The following is a 19808-nucleotide window of genomic DNA, read 5'->3' as shown; positions in this document are numbered from 1 at the left end:
TAAGCATTATCTAAATAGTTAGTTATTGTAGCCTTGTCCTCATTTCAAACTGAAGTGTTTTGGGAGTCCAACAGTGAATAGTGAATAAAGCCTGTCAGATATATTTTAAAGTAGTACTTAGGACTGTTTTACCCTAAACCTGTGTAGAGAGATCTTTCGCTGCTTGACTTGAGGTTCAGTCTTAGTTGAATCGGTACAGTGCGCTCTTTGTAGAAGAGGCATGAGAGTAATATTCATCATGAACCATTTGATTCTTATGACCAATTGCTTACTTAAAGACAAGGTCTAATGCTAGTGTAGGGAAGTCTCTGTTCCACTGTTTTTAACCACTATCCTACTAGCAGTAGATTCATCAATCGGTGGTTCTGATAACTGGAGTTTCCTGCTGTGTATCAGTACAGCGGTCACACCATTTAAGGAATCTGTGAATCAATCAGATGAATCAATCAGTTGGGCGGTCTCTTAGTTTGTTGCTTCAGCTTGCCAGCCTGAGCCAACCAATCAATTTGGTGAGAGCTCTCTCCTAGTTTGATTTGATAGGCACAGAGATTGCTTGAGAGCTTGTGGCTCCAATAAAAGCTAGCTGTTTGTGAGAGTGATCATGGAAACGTGCCTTTAGCAAGTGGAGAGAGAAGGAAAGGGTGGAAGCAGAGTTTTTACGCATTCTTATCTTTTGCCAGCGCACACTTCCCTATTGTCTTGGCCTATGTTCCTTCAACTTCTCCCTGAAACTTTACTACTTGTTTGTCCTGTCACGTGTGTGCCCTGGCAGTCAGGGGTCAAGTAGTCTCGACATCACACGGATGTAGTCAAGGCTAGGGGTCTTGACCCCCTCATGAACTCCTCATGAACCCCTCCATGAGCTGTCTGTCAATCACATTCAGCTCAACCAACAGGAACCCTCTGTAATTAACGGTAATTCCATGACTGACTTTTCCTCAGAAATAAGTATTGTTCCAGACATCCTCATACTGCTCACACACCTATGAGTCAGGCTGGAATGATGATGACTTCTATTTATGTGGGCATTGCGTAACACATAGAGAAAAGGGTTGATTTCTATGAATCTATGAAAAGGGAATAAAGCTGTCTGAAATTACTTTGATTAAATCCTCCATTCAACTCACAGTTCATCCAAAGATTCTGTATGAAGTCTGTAAGAGGGTATAAATAATTGAATGGGGTGTTATCTTATTCAGGGGTATATATTATTATTATTACAGGACTTTGTGGGGATGATATGTTTGAAGGTGAACTTTCTCCTGACTCTGACTCTGTTTCATCCCAACAGTCAGCACAGCACCACAAGCCAAACCGGTGAGTACCACAATGTTCTGTATAAATCTCAGAGCAGAATATACAATGTTTTCTATCTAATTCTAGTCACTCAGCCCATGGGTCGTTGTAAGTCAGTGACTTTAATAGACTTTTCCTCGTCCTCTCTCCTCCTCTCTCCTCTTCTCTAGGTGGGGAAGATCTCTAAGAACAAGAAGAAGAAGCTGAAGAAAAAACAGAAGCGTCAGACCGAGCTGTTGGAGATACGCATGCGGGAGATCGAGGCCCTGGAGAGAGAGGCTGAGAAACAGAGGGCCACAGAGGGCCCCGATGGTGAGGGGGATACACACTCCCCAAAACACACACCCCGCAACGCGGCATTGGGGCCCGCCGTCGCACTGGGCGAGAGTGATGACGACGACGATGATGACGATGAAGAGGATGGAGACGAGGAGGAAGAAGGAGAGACAGAGAGGGAGAGGCCAACCAGGCTAACCAATCACACCTGTGAGTTGACATGGTTTGATCGTAAATCAGTGTGGTGGTGGTGGTGATGGTTTTATAGTCATTCACTCAATGTGTTGATTATTCACTCATTCCATTGTGTGTGTGTGTGTCAGAGCTGTGTGGATAGAGTTCTGTACCAAGCTGAGAGTGAATAGAATTGAATGGAGAACTGGAGGAGGATGGGCCAGCCTCCAACCTCTCCACCCACACTAGGCCGACACTCTAAAAAGTGCTGGGTTAAAAACAACAACATTTAGGTTATTTGGTAACCCTGTGCTGGGTAAATATTGGACAGAACACATGCTGGGTTATTTTTACCCAGCCAGTTGGGTTGTTGAATTACCCAAACATGGGTTAATTTAATCATCAATTGGGTTTTGTTGACTTTCATGTTGGGTTAACCCAGCACCTGAGTCTTTTTTAATGTAATTCATAGGTTATTTTCAAGAGGTTTGGCCTATTAGGGCCGTGGCTTTTAAATAATACTTTTTGGCCACCCGTGAGAGTAAATTGAATTCCTGTTCATCATGTTAAGTTTGTATACTACAAAATAACATTTTCCTTGAATATTTGTGCACATTACATATTTTGAGAAAAAATGTATAACATATTATTTACATATTGCAGCAAAGTTGTGGAACTCATACACTTCTGTAAGCGTCATTGAATCTACAAAAATGTCAATGTTCAACCTTAACATGTGATAACAATACAACAGAACAGATTAACCGGAATTACATTTACTCTTGCAGGTGACCAAAAATAACTACCGGAAAGCATCTGATCTGACCCGCTGGGTCATAACTCAATAATCCAGAATAAACCCAGCATCAACAACAATGTTTTTTTTAAATAACTAAGTGACCTAATGCCTGTAACCCAGTAGTTGGGTCATCCAAACAACCCTGAATTGTTTTAGAGTGTACTGCGTGGGAGAAATGCAAGGCAGATTCATAAACAACTACAGTCTAACCCAAGCTCTCACTTTCCTCCCACCCCCTCTCTCTGCCTCTCTCACTCTCTCCCTTCTCTCTTTTTCACTCCTCCACTCTTTCTCTATCCCTGTCTTTCAGGTGCAGCCACACCTCAGGAGCAGTCAGAGGTGCCCCCCACCCCAGAGGCAGCAGCAGAGCCAGAGGGGGAGCCCACCCCCAGCCCTACCCCAGAGACAGAGACACAGAACCCCACACCCACCACCACTACACCTGGGGATAGCAACGGAGCTACCGCAAATCCAGAGGGAGAGGGGGACAAGGGGGAGAAAGAGGAGGTTAAGGAAGAGAATGACAATGAGGAGGTGGAGGAGGAAGATGGGGAAGAAGAGGATGAGGATGAAGAGGACTTGGTTACAGCTCCTGCCGAAAAAGATGAGAAAGCGGAACCAAGAACAGATGAGGAGGTGAAGGGTGAGGAGACCAAGGAGCAGGAAAAGGACAAAGAGGAAGAGGATGAGTACGATGATGACGATGACGACGACGACGATGATGATGACGATGATGATGAAGACGACGATGCTGATGAAACAGAAACGGGCGCTGACGACCTCACTAACACCATCTCCACCACCATGGTACACAACAACAACACCCCCAAAACCAATGGCCATGTCCTCCTAGGGGGTGAGGAGAGGGACAGGGAGAGATGTCCCAGAGCCAACCCCCCAGCCTCTACCCCCTCACCCATCCCTCTGCGCTGCCCCCTGGTAGAGTCAGAGATCAGCTGCACGGATAGGGATCAAAGCTCCCTCAGCTCCTCCTACGAGCTCTTCAATGGCGAGGTGGTCACGCCAGGCCTGACCAACGGGGCGCAGCGCCACAGGGGCACGGTGCCACGCTTCCCCGACCTGCCTCTGGACCCTGACCCGGGTAGCCCCATCACAGTGGGCGAAGCTGGTCAACCGGGATCCGGGACTTCCCCTCACAGCCCCACTGCAGACCGCAGTCGTACTGTGTCGTCCTCAAGCACTGGGGACACGCCTAAAGGTGAGATATTTCTCCTTTCTCTCTATTTTGCTCTCTCTTTCACTCTTTTACCCACATGCATGGACACAGATGTGCATATACAGCTAAAATGGCGCTGGAGAAGAAGGCCTTCTCGTGTGGGGGAGGAGGTAGGGAAGTGTGTCCCCAACCGATTGTGTTTTTTTGTTAGTTTATTTGCGTTGTTTGTAACTTGTACATTTGTCATTTTTATATTTTATTTTGTACATAATGTTGCCGCTACCATCTCTTATGACCGAAAATAACTTCTGGACATCAGAGTCTGACGAGTCCTAAGCGAACGATTTACTGCTTTCTTGGGAACAGGAACAGATCCCCGTGATTTGCGTGAAGAGGATGCGGAGAAAAAGGGGCCGGAGGGCAGGCTGCCTTCTGAGAATCCGTAGGTGATCGAATAAACCCCCACTTCCTTCCATTCTGCTAGCAAACATGCAATCTTTGGATAATAAAATCGATGACCTACGCAATAAATTAAACTACCAACAGGACATTCAAAACTGTAATATCTTATGCTTCACGGAGTCGTGGCTGAACGACGACACTATCAACATACAGCTGGCTGGTTATACGCTGTACCGGCAGGATAGAACAGCGGTGTCTGGTAAGACGAGGGGCGGCAGACTATGTATTTTGTAAACAGCAGCTGGTGCACGATATCTAAGGAAGTCTCGAGCTATTGCTCGCCTATGGTATAGTATCTCATGATAAGCTGTAGACCACACTATCTACCTAGAGAGTTTTCATCTGTATTTTTTGTAGCTGTCTACATACCACCACAGACGGAGGCTGGCACTATGACAGCATTGAAGGAGCTGTATTCCGCCATAAGCAAACAAGAAAACACTCACTCAGAGGCGGCGCTCCTAGTAGCCGGGACTTTAATGCAGGGAAACTTAAAACCGTTTTACCAAATTTCTATCAGCATGTTAAATGTGCAACGAGAGGAAAAACAACTCTGGACCACCTTTACTCCACACACAGAGACGCATATAAAGCTCTCCCTCGCCCTCCATTTGGCAAATCTGACCATAATTCTATCCTCCTGATTCCTGCTTACAAGCAAAAATTAAAGCAGGAAGCACCAGTGACTAGATCAATAAAAATGTGGTCAGATGAAGCAGATGCTAAGCTACAGGACTGTTTTGCTAGCACAGACTGGAATATGTTCCGGGATTCCTCCGATGGCATTGAGGAGTACACCACTTCAGTCATTGGCTTTATCAATACGTGCATCGATGACGTCGTCCCCACATTGACCGTAGGTACATAGCCCAACCAGAAGCCATGGATTACAGTTAACATTCGCACTGAGCTAAAGGCTAGAGCTGCCACTTTTAAGGAGCAACCCGGAAGCTTATAAGAAATCCCACTATGCCCTCCGATGAACCATCAAACAGGCAACGCATCAATACAGGACTAAGATCGAATCGTACTACACCGGTTTTGACACTCGTCGGATGTGGCAGGGCTTGCAAACCATGCAGACTACAAAGGGAAGCACAGCCGAGAGCTGCCCAGTGACACAAGACTACCAGACGAGCTAAACTACTAATATGCTCACTTGGAGGCAAATAACACTAAAACATGCATGAGAGCATCAGCTGTTCCCGAAAGACTGTGTGATCACGCTCTCCGCAGCCGCTGTGAGACCTTTAAACAAGTCAACATTCACAAGTCTGCAGGGCCAGACAGATTACCAGGACGTGTACTGCGAGCATGAGCTGACCAACTGGCAAGTGTCTTCACTGACATTTTCAACCTCTCCCTGTTCGAGTCTGTAATACCAACATGTTTTAAGCAGACCACCATAGTGCCTGTGCCCAAGAACACTAAGGTAATCTGCCTAAATGACTACCGACCCACAGCACTCACGTCTGTAGCCATGAAGTGCTTTCAAAGGCTGGTCATGGCTCACATCAAACCATTATCCCAGAAACCCACTCCAATTTGCATACCGCCCCAAACAGATCCACAGATGATGCAATCTCTATTGCACTCCACACTGCCCTTTCCCACCTGGACAAAAGGAACACCTATGTGAGAGTGCTATTCATTGACTACAACTCAGCGTTCAACACCATAGTGCCCTCAAAGCTCATCAATAAGCTAGGGATCCTGGCACTAAACACCTCCCTCTGCAACTGGATCCTGGACTTCCTGACGGGCAGCCTCCAGGTGGTGAGGGTAAGTAACAACACATCCGCCACGCTGATCCTCAACACAGGACCCCTCAGGGGTACGTGATCAGTCCCCTCCTGTACTCCCTGTTCACTCATAACTTCACGGCCAGGCACGACTCTAACACCATCATTAAGTTTGCCGATGACACAACAGCGGTAGGCCTGATCACCGACAACGACGAGACAGCCTATAGGGAGGAGGTCAGAGACCTGGCCATGTGGTGCCAGGACAACAACCTCTCTCTCAACGTAATGATTGTGGACTACAGAAAAAAGAGGACCGAGCATGCCCCCATTCTCATTGACGGGGCTGCAGTGGAGCAGGTTGAGAGCTTCAAATTCCTTGGTGTCCACATCACCAACAAACTAACATGGTCCAAGCACACCAAGACAGTCGTGAAGAGGGCACTACAAAACCTATTCCCCCTCAGGAGACTGAAAATATTTGGCATGGGTCCTCAGATCCTCAAAAGGTTCCTCAAAAGGTTCACCATCGAGAGCATCCTGACTGGTTGCATCACTGCCTGGTAGGACAACTGCTCGGCCTCCGACCGCAAGGCACTACAGAGGGTAGTGCGAATGGCCCAGTACATCACCGGGCCAAGCTTCCTGCCATCCAGGACCTCTATACCAGGCAGTGTCAGAGGAAGGCCCTAAAAATTGTCAGACACCAGCCACCCTAGTCATAGACTGTTCTCTCTGCTACCACATGGCAAGCGGTATCGGAGCGCCAAGTCTAGGACCAAGAGGCTTCTAAACAGCTTCCACCACAAATTCAGAAGACTCCTGAGCACCTAATCAAATGGCTACCTAGACTATTTGCATTGCCCCCCCCCCCCCCCTTCTTTTGCACCTCTGCTACTCTCTGTTGTTGTCATCTATGCATACAGTGGGGCAAAAAAGTATTTAGTCAGTCACCAATTGTGCAAGTTCTCCCGCTTAAAAAGATGAGAGAGGCCTGTAATTTTCATCATATGTACACTTCAACTATGACAGACAAAATGAGGGAAAAAAATCCAGAAAATCACATTGTAGGATTTTTAATGAATTTATTTGCAAATTATGGTGGAAAATAAGTATTTGGTCACCTACAAACAAGCAAGATTTCTGTCTCTCACAGACCTGTAACCTCTTCTTTAAGAGGCTCCTCTGTTCTCCACTCGTTACCTGTATTAATGGCACCTGTTTGAACTTGTTATCAGTATAAAAGACACCTGTCCACAACCTCAAACAGTCACACTCCAAACTCCACTATGGCCAAGACCAAAGAGCTGTCAAAGGACACCAGAAACAAAATTGTAGACCTGCACCAGGCTGGGAAGACTGAATCTGCAATGGGTAAGCAGCTTGGTTTGAAGAAATCAACTGTGGGAGCAATTATTAGGAAATGGAAGACATACAAGACAACTGATAATCTCCCACGATCTGGGGCTCCACGCAAGATCTCACCCCGTGGGGTCAAAATGATCACAAGAACGGTGAGCAAAAATCCCAGAACCACACGGGGGGACCTAGTGAATGACCTGCAGAGAGCTGGGACCAAAGTAACAAAGCCTACCATCAGTAACACACTACGCCGCCAGGGACTCAAATCCTGCAGTGCCAGACGTGTCCCCCTGCTTAAGCCAGTACATGTCCAGGCCCGTCTGAAGTTTGCTAGAGAGGATTTGGATGATCCAGAAGAAGATTGGGAGAATGTCATATGGTCAGATGAAACCAAAATATAACTTTTTGGTAAAAACTCAACTCGTCGTGTTTGGAGGACAAAGAATGCTGAGTTGCATCCAAAGAACACCATACCTACTGTGAAGCATGGGGGTGGAAACATCATGCTTTGGGGCTGTTTTTCTGCAAAGGGACCAGGACGACTGATCCGTGTAAAGGAAAGAATGAATGGGGCCATGTATCGTGAGATTTTGAGTGAAAACCTCCTTCCATCAGCAAGGGCATTGAAGATGAAACGTGGCTGGGTCTTTCAGCATGACAATGATCCCAAACACACCGCCCGGGCAACGAAGGAGTGGCTTCGTAAGAAGCATTTCAAGGTCCTGGAGTGGCCTAGCCAGTCTCCAGATCTCAACCCCATAGAAAATCTTTGGAGGGAGTTGAAAGTCCGTGTTGCCCAGCAACAGCCCCAAAACATCACTGCTCTAGAGGAGATCTGCATGGAGGAATGGGCCAAAATACCAGCAACAGTGTGTGAAAACCTTGTGAAGACTTACAGAAAACGTTTGACCTCTGTCATTGCCAACAAAGGGTATATAACAAAGTATTGAGATAAACTTTTGTTATTGACCAAATACTTATTTTCCACCATAATTTGCAAATAAATTCATTAAAAATCCTACAATGTGATTTTCTGGATTTCTTTTTCTCATTTTGTCTGTCATAGTTGAAGTGTACCTATAATGAAAATTACAGGCCTCTCTCATCTTTTTAAGTGGGAGAACGTGCACAATTGGTGGCTGACTAAATACTTTTTTGCCCCACTGTAGTCACTTTAATAACTGTACATATTACCTCAACTAACCGGTGCCCCCGCACCTTGACTCTGTACCAGTATCACCCTGTATATATTCTCGCTATTGTTATTTTACTGCTGCTCTTTAATTACTTGTTACTTTTTTTTCTTATTCTTATCTGTATTTTTTTAAACTGCATTGTTGGTTAGGTACGTATGTAAGCATTTCACTGTAAGGTCTACTACACCTGAGGTATTCGGCGCATGTGACTAATAAAATTTGATTTGATTTGACATGAAGTCATAGAGACACACGTACTGGACATTCTCTGCCTGCTGCCTGTCCTTTCCCCCAACAATAACACATTTATCCTAACTAGATGATGTAGTTCTAGCCAAGGCCAAAGCAGCAGACCTCCTGGTCAACCCCCTGGACCCTCGCAACGCTGACACACTCCGAGTCAAGATAGCTGACCTGGGCAACGCCTGCTGGGTGGTAAGTTGTGTGTGTGTGTACGCACACACGCACGCAGAGGTATATGAGTGTGTTTATAGGGTTCTCAAACCCTTTTCCTGGAGAGCTACCCTCCTGTAGGTTTTCATTCCAGCCCAGTTGTAACTAAGCTGGTTCAGCTTTTCAACCAGCTAATTATTAGAATCAGGTGTGCTTGATTAGTGTTGGAGTGAAAACCTACTGGACGGTAGTTCTCCAGGAACAGTTGGAGATCCTTGGTGCACAGTATGTGTATGGGTGTTTTGCAATAGACACAGATGCATAATATACAGTACAGTATAGTTTATCCATCTCCTCTCTCTCCCCTCTCTCTCTCTCTTTCTCTCGCTCTCTCTCTTCCTTTCTTTTTCCCCTCTCTCTCTTCTTTCTCTCGCTCCTCTCTCTCCTCTCTTTCTCCTTCCTCCTCTCTCTTTATCCTCTCTCTCTCCTCTCTCTTCCTCACTGTCTCTCAGCACAAGCACTTCACAGAGGATATTCAAACCAGACAGTACCGCTCCATAGAGGTCCTGATAGGAGCTGGGTACAGCACTCCTGCTGACATCTGGAGCACCGCCTGCATGGTGAGCACACAAACACACACACTCACACACATGCCTGTGCACACACAACCAAACATACATCAGTACTGACTGATGACGCTATCCGGTCTGTGTCCTGCAGGCATTTGAGCTGGCAACAGGAGACTACCTGTTTGAGCCCCACTCTGGGGAGGACTACTCCAGGGATGAGGGTGAGTCTATACACATTGTTCTCCTAATAGACCAGCCTCATACTAAACACAATAGTACATGTTTATCTATGTAGTGATGTAGAAATAGCTGTTTAATATGTGTTGTTAATGTGTTTAGACTGAGTAATCATGTAGTTACAACTGTTGTAGCACTGTCATGTGAGATTTGTTCAACTGAATTAGATGATAGGTTATATATAGTAATACACTGTCGTAGCAGTAGATATTATGAAAGCTTGATTGTAAATTGTTTTATTACAATGGGCCCAAATCATGGAATTAAGATGTCCAGCAGATTCTAGTATAGTCCCTTCTAGTTTATCTGCTATTATCTATTTATCTATCCTCACATTCTATACCTGACTCAACATCTTTACCTGACATAACTCATCCAATCCCCACATCAAAACCTTGTCGCACCCTATCCCCATATTCACATCCACACCTTCTCGCTCCCTAAACTCTGTCTATCCCCATATTCACATCCACACCTTCTGGCTCCCTAAACTCTCCATATCCCCATATTCACATCCACACCTTCTCACTCCCTAAACTCTGTCTATCCCCATATTCACATCCACACCTTCTGGCTCCCTAAACGCACCCTATCCCCATATTCACATCCACACCTTCTGGCTCCCTAAACGCTCCATATCCCCATATTCACATCCACACCTTCTCGCTCCCTAAACTCTCCCTATCCCCATATTCACATCCACACCTTCTGGCTCCCTAAACTCTCCCTATCCCCATATTCACATCCACACCTTCTCGCTCCCTAAACTCTCCCTATCCCCATATTCACATCCACACCTTCTCGCTCCCTAAACTCTCCCTATCCCCATATTCACATCCACACCTTCTCGCTCCCTAAACTCTCCCTATCCCCATATTCACATCCACACCTTCTGGCTCCCTAAACTCTCCCTATCCCCATATTCACATCCACACCTTCTCGCTCCCTAAACTCTCCCTATCCCCATATTCACATCCACACCTTCTCACTCCCTAAACTCTCCCTATCCCCATATTCACATCCACACCTTCTCGCTCCCTAAACTCTCCCTATCCCCATATTCACATCCCAATTCAAATGTTATTTGTCACATGCGCCGAATACAACAGGTGAAATGCTTACTTACAAGCCCTTAACCAACAATGTAGTTTTAATAAAAATAAGTGTTCAATAAAATAATAGTCCAGGTAGCCATTTGATTCGCTGTTCAGGAGTCTTATGGCTTGGGGGTAGAAGCTGTTAAGAAGCCATTTGGACCAAGACTTGGCGCTCCGATACCGCTTGCCGTGCGGTAGCAGAGAGAACAGTTTATGACCAGGGTGGCTGGAGTCTGACTATTTTTAGGGCCTTCCTCTGACACTGCCTGGTATAGAGGTCCTGGATGGCAGGAAACTTGGCCCCAGTAATGTATTGGGCCGTACGCAATACCCTCTGTAGTGTCTTAAGGTTGGATGCCGAGCAGTTGCCATACCAGGCAGTGATGCAACCAGTCAGGAGGCTCTCGAAGGTGCAGCTGTAGAAACTTTTGAGGATCTGAGGACCCATGCCAAATCTTTTCAGTCTCCTGAAGGGGAATAAGCTTTGTCGTGCCCTCTTCACGACTGTCTTTGTGTGTTTGGACCATGATAGTTTGTTGGTGATATGGACACCAAGGAACTTGAAGCTCTCAACCTGCTCCACTGCAGCCCCGTCGAGGAGAATGGGGGCATGCTCGGTCCTCCTTTTCCTGTAGTCCACAATCATCTCCTTTATCTTGATCACATTGAGGGTAATGTTGTTATCCTGGCACCACACGGCCAGGTCTCTGTCCTCCTCCCTATAGGCTGTCTCATCGTTGTCGGTGATCAGGCCTACCACTGATGTGTTGTCGGCAAACTTAATGATGGTGTTGGAGTCATTCCTGGCCATGCAGTCATGGGTGAACAAGGAGTACAGGAGGGGACTGAGTATGCACCCCTGAGGGGCCCCTGTGTTGAGGATCAGCGTGGCAAATGTGTTGTTACCTACCCTTACCACTTGGGGTCGGCCGGTCAGGAAGTCTCGGATCCAGTTGCAGATGGAGGTTATTGTAACAGGGTCCTTAGCTTAGTGATGCGCTTTGAGGGCACTATGGTGTTGAACACTGAGCTGTAGTCAATGAATAGCATGCTTACGTAGGTGTTCCTTTTGTCCAGGTGGGAAAGGAAAGTGTGGAGTGCAATAGCGATTGCATCATCTGTGGATCTGTTGGGGCGGTATGCAAAATTGAGTGGGTCTAGGGCTTCTGGGGTAATGGTTTGATGTGAGTCATGACCAGCCTTTCAAAGCACTTCATGGCTACAGATGTGAGTGCTATGAGTATTTACTCATTTAGGCAGGTTACCTTAGTGTTCTTGGGCACAGGTTGAAAATGTCAGTGAAGACACTTGCCAGCTGATCAGCGAATGCTCGGAGTACACATCCTGGTAATCCGTCTGGCCCTGCAGCCTTGTGAATGTTGACCTGTTTAAAGGTCTTACTCACATCGGCTACGGAGAGCGTGATCATACAGTTGTCCGGAACAGCTGATGCTCTCATGTATGCTTCAGTGTTGCTTGCCTCGAAGTGAGTCTAGAAGTTATTTAGCTCATCTGGTAGGCGCGTGTTACTGGGCAGCTCGCGGCTATGCTTCCCTTTGTATTCTGTAATAGTTTGCAAGTTCTGCCACATCCGATGGGTGTCGGAGCCGGTGTAGTACGATTCAATCTTAGTCCTGTATTGAAGCGTTGCCTGTTTGATGGTTTGTCGGAGGCCATAGCGGGATTTCTTATAAGCTTCCGGGTTAAAGTCCTGCTCCTTGAAAGCGGCAGCTCTAACCTTTAGCTCAGTGCAGATGTTAACTGTAATCCATGTCTTCTGGTTGGGGTATGTACGTACAGTCACTGTGGGAACGACGTCATCAGTGCACTTATTGATGAAGCCAGTGACTGATGTGGTGTACTCCTCAATGCCATCTGAAGAATCCCGGAACATATTCCTGTCTGTGCTAGCAAAACAGTCCTGTAGCTTAGCATCTGCGTCATCTGACCACTTCTGTTTTGAGCAAGTCACTGGTTCTTCCTGCTTTAGTTTTTGCTTGTAAGCAGGAATCGGGAGGATAGAATTATGGTCAGATTTGCCAAATGGAGCGTGAGGGAGAGCTTTGTTTGCATCTGTGTGTCGATTAAAGGTTGTCTAGAGGGTTTTTTTCCCACTCTGGTTGCACATTTAACATTCTGGTAGAAATGAGGTAAAACGGATTTAAGTTTCCCTGCATTAAAGTCCCGGCCACTAGGAGCACCGCCTCTGAACGAGCGTTTTCCTATTTACGTATGGCCTTATACAGCTCATTGAGTGTGGTCTTAGTGCCAGCATCGGTTTGTGGTGGTAAATAGACAGCTATGAAAAATATAGACGAAAACTCTCTTGGTAAATGGTGTGGTCTACAACTTATCATGAGATACTCTACCTCAGGCGAGCAGAACCTTGAGACTTCGTTAATATTAGATTTCGTGCACCAGCTGTTCTTTACAAATATACACAGACCACCACGCCTTGTCTTAGCGGAGGCAGCTGTTCTATCTTGCCGATGCCGCAAAAACCCCGCCAGCTCTATGTTATCCATGTCGTCGTTCAGCCACGACTCGGTGAAACATAAGATATTACAGTTTTTAATGTCCCGTTGGTAGGATATTTGTGTAATCCAGTGATTGTATGTTGGCTAATAGGACTGATGGTAGAGGCAGATTACCCATTCGCCGTCGGAACCTTACAAGGCACCCCGGCCTACGTCCTCGATATCTCTGTCTCTTCTTCATGCGAATGACGGGGATTTGGGCCTTGTCGGGTGTCTGGAGTAAATCCTTCGTGTCCAACTCGTTAAAGAAGAAATATTTGTCCAGTACGAGGTGGATAATCGCTGTCCTGATATCCAGAAGCTCTTTTCGGTCATAAGAGACGGTGGCAGAAACATTATGTACAAAATAAGTTACAAATAACGCAAAAAAACACACACAATAGCACAATTGGTTAGGAGTTCATAAAATTTGCAGCCATCTCCTCCGGCGCCATTGTTAAAACCTTCACATCCACACCTTCTCGCTCCCTAAACCCCATCTATTCTGGCTCATGTCTGAATCCCCACCCGCCCCATAGCTCCACCATCCTGTCCATCCCTGAGTCTAGTCCAGTTGACCTCCTGCACCGTGTCACATCAACCCTCCTGTTGATCTGATGTCCAGACACCCACATTTGACCCCATACATATTTCACCATACTATCAATATAAATGGCAAGTAGTAAATATGTATAAACAGATACTGCCATGATATCTTCATTGATGACAATGAGAGCCACTGAATTGTATTCAGTTAGAATCAGACCATTATTTGGTGATGAGTCTCTCAGATTGAAAGATAATAGATGCATGTTTCTCTACTCCAAACCCACTGCACTCACTACTCCATCTCACCACCAGTGTGGGGTCACTAACACTGAGCTCTCTGTCTCTTTTTCACTTCCCTCTTTCCTTTTCCTCTTACCTCTCGATTCCTTGCTTGTCCTCCTTTCTTCTCTTTTTTCTCCCATTCCCTCCTCTCCGATTCCTTGTCCTCCTTTTTCTCTCCTTTATATTTTCTCCCTCTACTCCTACTTTTCTTATTCCTCCCTGTTCCCTCTCTCCTTTTCCTCCTTTCCCTGTTCCTCTTCCTCCTTTCTTCCTCTCTCCTCTTCCTTCTCCTCCTCCTCCTCCTCGTTTTCCTCTTCCTCCTTTCTCCCTCTCTCCTCTGTAGACCATATAGCCCACATCATTGAGCTGCTGGGCATTATTCCACGGCACTTTGCACTCTCCGGAAAATATTCCCGGGAGTTCTTCAACCGAAGAGGTAGCACTGGGTGAAAGTGCTGGTGGGACGGAGACACACAGACGCCTGAGCCCACACACTGACTCAGACAGTCAGATGGACATACAGGAATACAAATAGAGTGGTATGGGAATGATATAAGAAGTCCAAAAGCAATAAGGGGTTTTTCAGCAAATTGCCTGGCATTCCAATACACCATTGTTGTGAACAGTTGTTAAAGATAGAAAGGACATAGAGGGAATAGTACTGTATGTAATTAACACACACTATCAAACCAGTTTAGGCATAGTCCTCTCCACTAACTTCTTGAGAGACTTACTGTCCCATCAGTCAGTCTGTCTGTCAGTCAGTGTGGTGTCTCCAGGCAGCAGTGTCCGTCCATCCCTTCAGCGTGTGTGTATGTTTGTGATGTAATGCTGTGCCGTGCCTGTTCTTTGGTGGTGTGGCCTGTGGTGGCCGGGGTTCAGATCACATCGCTCTGATCATGGAGCTATTGGGGAAGGTTCCACGCAAAGTGGCCACCGCCGGGAAGTACAGCCGAGAGTTTTTCTCCAAGAAAGGTAACGTCACGATGAGTCACTACCCCAATGAGGCAATAACAGGAACAGTATATCTCTAAATATTAGTACATGTACATACACGGTTTACACCATTGTTACACTTGTAACAAAGCTTGTAGTCTGCACACAGGTGGTTGGTGGCACCTTAATTGGGGAGAACAGGCTCGTGGTAACGATCTGAGCAGAATTAGTGGAATGGTATCAAATACATCAAACACATTATTTCCAGGTATTTGATCCCTTTCCATTTGCTCCGTTCTGGACGTTATTATGAACCGTTCTCTTCTCAGCAGCCTCCACTGAGTCTGCAGTAGTGTACAGTAGTATTTGTGATGTGTGTCCACCTAGAAATACATACAAGCCCTTAGAAATTGTGCCTAACGTTACACTTAGAAAAAAGGGTTCCAAAAGGGTTCTTTGGCTGTCTCCATAGGAGAACGCTTTTTGTTTCCAAGGAGAACCCCTTTGGGTTCCATGTAGACCCCTGTGTGGAAAGGGTTCTACTTGGAACCAAAAAGGATTCTCCTATGGGGACAGTCGAAGAACCCTTTTAAGTTCTAGATAGCACTTTTTTTGTAAGAGTGTAGTTTAAAATGTGAGTTCTCAAGATTTAGATTTAGTTATCTAGCTAGTTACACCAGTAATACAATAGTCATGTTCCCAGCCACTTGACTGAGTTCTGAGTACTATCCTCCCTGAGTCTACGGCCTGTCTGCCAGTCTATGTGTGTTACCGCTGTGTCTCTCTCTGCCGGTCTCTGCTCCTGGTAAGTGGTGTGTCTGTAGAAACCAACTAGCTCTCACAGTCTCACGTCAAAATTAGACGTTCATCCATGTTTCTCAAATGTCAAACATTTGAAGTTGTTCCAAATGTCAAATTTCAAAGTGTTTAAGGTTAAGTTTAGGCATTAACTCTGAATTTTTAAGGTTAGGTATTAACTCCGAATGGTTAAGGTAAGCGTTAAGGTTTGGGATAGGCTTAAAACAAAAATAAAAAAACAACTGGATGGATTCGAACATGCAACCTTTGGCACCAAAGGCAGATGCTTACGCCCATCCTCGTCCACAACGCCGTAGCAAAACTGAACCCTACTTGAAGGTAACAGTGCTCACTGTTGCCCCTAGTGGCTGGCTTCCACATCTCCCGATGTCCTCAGACATGGATGGATGTTGAATACTGACTTGTATCACGGGTGACCTGGCTGGTAGAAACAGCATGCTACCCTGCTCTACCCTGCTTCTCTCATGTTCTAATCATGGGGCTCTAATATTCTGATTGATGCTCTCTCTCTCTCCCTCAAATGTCTTGTCGGTTGTAAATGATGTCTTAATTCACTCCTTTTATCTCTCTATGGTGTTCATGTGTTCTGACTGACTCCCAGTCAGACACTGCTCCAGGCTCTTGATTTGCCTTTCTTGGGCTGTCTCTCAATAGTCAGAAGCTTGTTTCCTTTCCTTCATCTACACTGTAAATAATTATAAATAGTAAGGTCAGTGAAAGCAATTTGCCTTGCTTCCACCCATTCAGTGTTGATGAAAGCAAAGACACATAGAAAGGATGCCACTACGGAGTATTGAGATGCGGCCCGAGTTCTACTCTCTTCTGTCTCTCTCTTTTTTAAATTCTCTCTCTTTGTATTGCGCTCTCACACTCTTTCTCATTGTAAGTCTTTACATAGCATCGCACTGTAACTTATTACTCTTCATTTCTTTCTCTCACTCCCTCCCCCATCCCTCTCTCTACTTCCCACTGTAGGTGAACTGAGGCACATCACCAAGCTGAAGCCCTGGTCTCTGTTTGATGTGTTGGTGGAGAAGTACGGCTGGGCACCAGAGGACGCCGGCCACTTCACCCACTTCCTGCTGCCCATGCTGGAGATGGTCCCAGAGAAGAGGGCGTCAGCCGGGGACTGCCTCAGCCACCCCTGGCTCAACTCGTAGCGACACCAACCCCCCCTCTAGTGGCAGCCTCCACAACCTGCTCAAAACCAGGCCCTCGAGGCTGGAGAGAGAGAGGGAGTGAGAGGGTGTGGGGGGGTACAGGGGGTTCCCTTTTCTCGGTCCCTCCCTGCCTTGTCCTGAGCCCGCCACACACATACACATAGACATACACACATGCAACAGACGCCCACAGAGCCTCAGCAGAAACCACAAAGGTGTCAAAGACCAGACCGAGAGAGGCTGCTCCCTCTGCTGTCCTCCCCATAGGTCCCATACAACCCCTCACAAGAAGAATAGAGGGCCCCAGGAAGGGAGTTGGATGGAGTCAAACTCCCACAGTTCTAAACAGGCAGGACAGAGATCCCTACACAACATGAGCAGCCATGGTCAGGACTATGTCTCCTACTTAGAAAGACCAATTCAGTCTAAACAGAGACTAAGCCACCCATATGAATGGGTTCTCTGCAATATCCCAGCCAGTTTCTCCTGTCCAGTCTTCTCCTGTCTTATCCGGAGCATAATGGGTTTCCCATTAGAAGTCAATAAGAACCTCTGTCAGAATGCTGACTGTGTGATTGCTCCATCTGCCTGACCTTACAGCAGCACAGCCCAAACTTGCTGAGGCAGAAGTGTGTTTATGTGTGTTTGTGTATATATGTGAGTGTTTGTTATTAGTGTGTGTCTACACTGCCCACTGCCCAGTCTGCCCAGTCTGTCCCTCTCCTACAAAGGAGAAGCCACAACACTTCCAGATTAGGAGTTGCCCTTTTACCCTACTCTTCCTCTCCTCTCATCTCTCTCCAGCCCCTGCCCCACTCCCTCTCTCTGTAGGGGTACCTCAGGCCCCTGCTCCCCCCTCCATGCCCAGGACTGAAACAGTGTCACTGAACTGTTTACAGCCCCCCCCCCAAAGCTTCAGTCCCCTCCCCACCCAGCCACCAACACTGAGCTGCATGCCAGTCCCGGCCACTGCAGAGACACGGAGGGCAGCCAGCCCACCAGGGGTCTCCAGAACTGAACCGCTGCCACACAGACAGACAAACAGGGCACGGAACAAACAAAGATCCTAAAAGACTGATGATCGATGAACCGGACTGCTTCTTCTGTAAAGAGTTTCTCTGTCGTGAAAAAGAGTGAAATGCATGAAGGCTGATTGATTGACAGGACGGGATGATGATGATGGACAGGTGTTACTTAGTTGTGCGTTTCATTGGTTCATTTGTTTTTTATCAATGTTTTTGTTTTCTTCTCCTGTGTTTTATTTTGAAGCCACTTGCGCTAACCTTTTTGGTGCCTCGTGTGAGGATAGCAAAGTTCCTCATGTTCACTTTTTCAAATCCTTCCTCCCTTTAACCGTTGACATTCCTGATCCAGTCACACCATTCCTCTCTTCCTCTTTATCCCAAAAACAAGAACAATCGTTGAGTCCCTGTGGCGTGGCAGCTTTACCAGATCTGATTATCCCCCTTATTACCTACAGACGAAACTCTCCATCTTTGATCCTGAGCTTCTCCAGAAGGGGTTCGTCAAATGGAGGTTGCACTTGTCTTTGTAGGATGTTGTTCAGGGATTTACCTTCACATTTGACCTTTTAGTCATTTAGCAGACGCTCTTATCCAGAGCGACTTACAGTAGTGAGTGCATACATTTTACTTATTCGTACTGGTCCCTTGTGGGAATCAAACCCACAACCCTGGCGTTGCAAGCACCATGCTCTACCAACTGAGCCACCTTTGTACATAACTCTAAGATCCGGCTCCGGAGAGACGACCGACTGACAGATTTGAAACAATGCACGCATCATTCCTAAAAGAGGCTGTCACGGACACTGGCCCAGAGCAGACAGTGGCGAGAGGCTGAACCACTCTGGAGGCCACTAAGTGGAATGTGAAACTGCACCACTTTGTGGTTGATGAGGGTACTGCATTGATGCACTGCAGCATCTCTGTGCCAATGCTCCATACGTTCCACTCCACTGCTCTCTCACGCTCATCACAATTAAGAGTCCAGTTGCCTATTTTTCGCAATAAAATAAAAATAAGTATGTAAAGGGTGAGATATTTTTTTAACTATTTAATTTAATGTAAAAAAAGAAGCAAATTTCTCTGTGACAGTGACTGAATCTCGTCCTATTGAGGTGATTGTGTTGGTTTGTTTAGAGATGTTTTTAATTTCTTTTGTAATTATTACTGTCACTATTATTCTGATTAGTTATTTTCTACTCAGTTGTTACCTCTTCCTCCCCTACTATATGGACAACGCTGCTCTGTTTGGACTTGTGACAGTGAAGAAAAGAAGAAAAAATATTATTTTTAGTTTTTGGTCACCAAAAGCTCCTGATCTCTCTCTCAGCCATGCTGACTGTTCTTCCTGACAGAATTGCGTCTCTTGTCTGTGTTTTTCATTGACAGATTTAATAAAATTGTAAATTAATGGAGTCCTCTGGCTTGTGGTCTTTGACAGTTTAGAGCAGTTCTCACTAAATACTAGTAATATCCTAACTCATTTAAAAAGTAGTTATCCTCAAGACACAAGGAAAAGAGAGAAAAGCAAAGTTTTTGATGCATTATTTAATGATCTAACCAGTATATGCATATAAAATATTTCACTAGCGAGTGTAAAAAGACTTAAAAAATGTAGTGTTATCATACAGAATGGTGGTCAGTTGACTTGACACACCTTACTATATTCTAAAAGGAAGCCATCAGACATAAACGCATTACCTTGTCCTAACAATACCCTGAGATTGCTAGAATGGTATACTAA

At 46.0% G+C, this 19808-nt stretch overlaps 1 protein-coding gene across 3 annotated transcripts in view; it reads left to right on the top strand.

Annotated features, from left to right (window-relative positions):
• The window catches only part of LOC139578289 (SRSF protein kinase 2-like), a 95460-nt gene extending 75981 nt beyond the window's left edge, over nucleotides 1-19479 (top strand). For 2 of the 3 annotated variants that reach the window (XM_071405692.1, XM_071405695.1), the window contains 8 exons: nucleotides 1292-1317; nucleotides 1467-1782; nucleotides 2856-3764; nucleotides 8804-8919; nucleotides 9390-9497; nucleotides 9598-9667; nucleotides 14471-14563; nucleotides 16858-19479. In XM_071405692.1, the coding sequence (XP_071261793.1) occupies nucleotides 1292-1317; nucleotides 1467-1782; nucleotides 2856-3764; nucleotides 8804-8919; nucleotides 9390-9497; nucleotides 9598-9667; nucleotides 14471-14563; nucleotides 16858-17042 (1823 nt within the window). In that variant the 3' untranslated portion in view covers nucleotides 17043-19479. Of the gene's footprint in view, nucleotides 1-1291; nucleotides 1318-1466; nucleotides 1783-2855; nucleotides 3765-8803; nucleotides 8920-9389; nucleotides 9498-9597; nucleotides 9668-14470; nucleotides 14564-15009; nucleotides 15103-16857 lie in introns of all 3 variants that reach the window. The other variant, XM_071405693.1, reaches the window with a different exon arrangement.
• Nucleotides 19480-19808: the final 329 nt, after the last annotated feature.

This window comes from Salvelinus alpinus, chromosome 6 (genome assembly GCF_045679555.1).
Source record: "Salvelinus alpinus chromosome 6, SLU_Salpinus.1, whole genome shotgun sequence".
NCBI lineage: Eukaryota > Metazoa > Chordata > Actinopteri > Salmoniformes > Salmonidae > Salvelinus > Salvelinus alpinus.
The sequence above is the reverse complement of the archived record's forward strand: the minus strand, read 5'-3'. Positions and strand labels throughout refer to the sequence as shown.